The sequence below is a fragment of the Herpailurus yagouaroundi genome, unplaced genomic scaffold (genome assembly GCF_014898765.1).
Source record: "Herpailurus yagouaroundi ecotype Mexico unplaced genomic scaffold, PumYag 62803, whole genome shotgun sequence".
NCBI lineage: Eukaryota > Metazoa > Chordata > Mammalia > Carnivora > Felidae > Herpailurus > Herpailurus yagouaroundi.
In genome coordinates this window covers 4,165-8,566 of record NW_024416574.1, presented here as the reverse complement: position 1 = coordinate 8,566, position 4,402 = coordinate 4,165, and the positions used below count along the sequence as shown (strand labels likewise).

General features: G+C 36.1%; 1 protein-coding gene across 3 annotated transcripts in view; it reads right to left on the bottom strand.

The window, feature by feature from the left end:
• Positions 1-2,290: 2,290 nt before the first annotated feature.
• Positions 2,291-4,402, bottom strand: part of LOC121024285 (diphosphoinositol polyphosphate phosphohydrolase 3-beta) — a 6,125-nt gene continuing 4,013 nt past the window's right edge. For 2 of the 3 annotated variants that reach the window (XM_040466543.1, XM_040466542.1), the window contains exon 2: positions 2,291-3,459. In XM_040466543.1, the coding sequence (XP_040322477.1) occupies position 3,459 (1 nt within the window). In that variant the 3' untranslated portion in view covers positions 2,291-3,458. Of the gene's footprint in view, positions 3,854-4,402 lie in introns of all 3 variants that reach the window. The other variant, XM_040466540.1, reaches the window with a different exon arrangement.

Sequence of the window (4,402 nt, the reverse complement as noted above, 5' to 3'; positions counted from 1 at the left end):
GTAGTACAATTGCTGGGCCGTAGAGTAGTTCTACTTTTAACTTTTTGAGGAACCATACTATTTTTCCAGAGTGGCTGCACCAGTTTGCATTCCCACCAACCATGCAAGAGGGTTCCCCTTTCTCTGCATTCTTGCCTACACCTGTTGTTTCCTGTGTTGTTAATTTTAGTCATTCTGACAGGTGTGAGGTAATATCTCATTGTAGTTTTGATTTGTATTTCCCTGATGATGAGTGATGTTGAACATATTTTCATTTGTCTGTTAGCCATCTGTAGGTCTTCTTTGGAAAAATTTCTATTCACATACAATCCCTTTTATTTCTTTGTTTTCTTTAGGGTATGTAGGACAAGAACCTGGGGAGCTGGCACCATTTGCTCATTCTTCTTTGCATTTTATATTTAAGTAATACACTGCATAAATCTTAAAGTAGCTCATTATATCTTTACCAGTAGAATCAGTCAGGCCTTGGACTTGCCTTGTCTTGGATATGTGAATTTGTTACCATATAATCCTAATTGCTATCTTTTATCCATAAAATAATTGGCATAATTATATTCATTTAATAGTTACTAAACTGAATAAATACCAAGAGCTTACCATGTCTTTCAATCATTTGTATTATCCTATAGTACTTTATGAAGCTAAGAAGTTAGGAATAATTGTTACTGGAAGATTCTGAAAAATGGAACCATGATTGATAGACAAAATTTTTTTCCCAATTAAGAGAAATTTGAGTATAAACCAGTCTTATGGCATCTCAATGTTCACATTTTCCAGCAAATACCTTGTAAAATAACACCAATATATTTTTGACAAGTAGGAGGTATGACAATCATTTATATAACAAATGTGTTATGAGCACCTGTGTGGTACCATGTTCCAGGCTCTGTGCCAGACTCTGTGGACACAGAGACAATCTAGTCTCAGTCCCAAAGCCAGGGGACTTCAGAGTTCAGAAGGTAGAAACATTTAGGCTAAGAAGTATAATGTAATTTTGGTAAGAACTATGAAATAACAAAGTAGTGGGGTACCTGGAAACACAGGAGTATACTGTACCCCCAAGAGATCAAGAAGGACTTCTCAGAAGCAGTGCTGTTTGCAAAGGTAGGGTCTATGATTGCCCCCATTTTATGGAAGGGAAAATTGAAGATTACAGAGGTAAAGTAACTTGGAAGAGGGCACACAACCGGTTTTGAGCCATGGCCTATTGGATTCCAAGCCACTGTTTTAATTTACAACCACCACCAACAGTTCCATTCCCCTGGTGCTTTCTGCCTCCAAACTTTAAAAACCTGCTAAAATCAGAGTAAACTCAAGTTAAGAAACAACTTCCAGGAAAATATGGATGAAAAATTTTATGGAATTTTTCTGTTCCTTTTAGCAGAGGAATCCTGGAAGGGAAAGCTCTGTCCAGCTGTGGGGGGAGTAAGGTGCACTCTAAGGTAAACCTTTCATCTCTCCTTTTCCAGGAAACAGCTGTTTCTGGGGAACTGCTTGCTCTTGGAATTAAAACACTTGGAGAGCAGCAGAATGAGCAGCTTCAGCTTTACAGTTCTTCACACGTATAAAGATACTCCTCTTTCTTAGAAGGGACCTTCAATATTTTTCTTCCTGTCTGCTCCTTCTTTACCCGCAAAAGTTGGGACAGACCACGTGTCTGTTGATTTCAGCACAGCTTCACTAACTCTGAGTTAGCAGGCTTTAGCCTTCACAGGAATTCTAAACACAGTGCAAAGCAGAAGGAATATCTGCAGTCAGGAGTGTGTGCTTACTTTCCTGTGTCACCTACCTTCAAATATACAGTTAATGAGTATGCAACTAACAAGTTTACAGCCACTATTCTCCTAAAAAATACTATTTGAAAATGGCATTTTATTGATTTTTATAAAATTCCATAAATTTGTAATAAAAAACGTTGAAAAAAAAATTCCATAAATTTGTTCCCTGGAGACTCCATCCCTTTGCTCTTTCACAGTGATATGAACTACACTGTGTCAAATATCCTGCTCAATAGGAGAATCCATTCCCATTTTCCAATAAATAAGAATTTAACTCTTCCTATTTAAATGAGCCAAATTAAGAGGGAAAAAAAAAAAACCTCCTGACAGTGGTCTGTAGCAAGATAAACACTAGCCACTCCAGAGTTTGTCAGCCCTCTCTTTTTGGGCATTTGACTGCCTGGCCTAGAAGAGGCACCTCAGAGCAAACATTCTTTACACAATCTAAAATTTTTCTTCCTCCTCTTTTTTCTCTGTGCCTTATATATTAGCTTTACCAAGAACTCTGAAGACTATTTTCATTAACTTTTTATTATGGAAAATGTCAAACATACAAAAGTAGAGAAGAATATATATATAATGAACCATCATTTAACCATTACCCAGCTTTAAATCAAGGCCAATCTTGTTATATTGATCTAATGTACTTAACATCCACTTATTATGAAGCAAATTCCAGATATCATTTCAACCATAAATATTTAAGAATGGATCTCTAAAAGTTAAGGACTCTTGTTTTTGACATAATCTCCATTATCCCAATGAATATCAAATATCAAGTCAATTTTATAATTATCTGGATTGTCTCATAAATGTATTTATTTTACAGTTTGGTCAAATCAGGATCCCCAAAATATCCATATATTACAATTGATTTATATGTCTCAAGTCCATTTCAATCTATAGGTTCTTCTTCCATTTCTTTCTTTCATCCTGGTGATCCGTTTACTGAAGAAACTGGATCATTTGTCCTACAGTTTCCTATAGCCTGGATTCTGCAGACATCAACTCTGGGCTGTAATGTTTCTCTATTTCCTGTATTTTCTATAGATCAGGAATGTCTAGAGGCACAGGTTGATTTAGGTTCAAAATTGTGGCAAATATATTTCATAGGTGGTGTAGTATACTACCATTAGGAGGCACATGTCTGGGATGATAGAAACATAGGAGTAAGAAGTTTTGCTTTCTAATATTTCACAGCCTAGAAACGGTATGCGACACCTAATATACAAAAAACATGTATATGCTAGACAGCAATTTAGTGTGCTAACACCAGATTAGAAGGTGAATGCTTTACATGATACTCTGTATCATTACAAAATATTATTTAGACAAATCTTCAGTAATATCTACCATATTTCAAGTGATGTCTTGTATGCTAGATACATAAAAAGACTAAGGAAACAAGGCCCTTGCACTATAACCAAGCTGGTGGGAAATAAAGATAATCATAAAAGCACAAAAAAAGGCCATAGGTGCCAAATTAGAAGTCCATACAGACATAGTGGTAGTGCAACAATCTGGAGAACGGTCATTGCAATAAACAGAGAAGTGTTCAAAAGCATAGGATGAGCTTGTCCTCGGGAGTGTGAAAGAGCTCATCTGTCTTTCACAATTCCATTCATCATTGGGTGCACATATTTCTTTCAAAGTACATCTGAATCACATCTGTGCCATTCACCTAAAAAAAATCTTATTAATAGTTTTATTGGTTCATCAATTCCTCCAGTCAACAAATATTTATTGAGACTCTTGTAAAAGCTTTCAGTGAATTATCCAATGCAGTTCCACTCTGAGGCCAGGTGAAAATAAGAGACTGTCCAGATAAAACATGAAGCTAAGAAATCAAGAATACACTAGTAGTAGACATTTCTAATCTGTGGTTCAGTGACAAATGTCTCCAAACTTTAGCCACTTTTCTAGGCTCTGAGAATATGGACAGGATTCAGGCTAGGTCCTACTCCTCAAAGAGTTCATAGTATAACAGGCCAACAATCATTCAGAAAGATGGGTACAATACTAGAATGGTCCTGAAAATATTTCCTGTTTCTCTTGGTGCTTCCACAAAAGGGACCCTGAAAAAGAAAACTCTAGCCAGCTGTTAGTACTTAGGCTCTAAGGCATATTTTTCACCTCACTTTCCCCAGTTAACAACTTTTGATAAAGGAATTGTCTTTCTTACAATTGGACTCCATGTAATGGGAAGTGAGAGGAGCAGCTCCAGCTTCAGAGCCCTTTAAACCATCTGTCCCAGAAAGGCCCTCTAATGTTGCTACCTTAAAAACTGCCTGTTCCTGCTTTTAAACACACACACACAAACACTCTCTTTCTTATTTGATGTTTCTTAATACAAAACATGTCTTAATACAAAAATGTTGAAATCTTTACAATTCTCTTATGAAACCCTACAAAGGAATTCATAATATTTATAGCTACCCCCATCCCTTTCAGAGTTAGTTCTTCCAACAGTGATTTGATACACAAAAAAATAGGTTTCTTAGAAAATATAATACTTTATACATCCAGGGAAATTTATATATCAAGCATATTGATATTACCTTTACTCCAGCATGTCTTTTAAAAATGTTTTTAAAAAGATAATAGGTACTTGTCCAGTTGGGGGG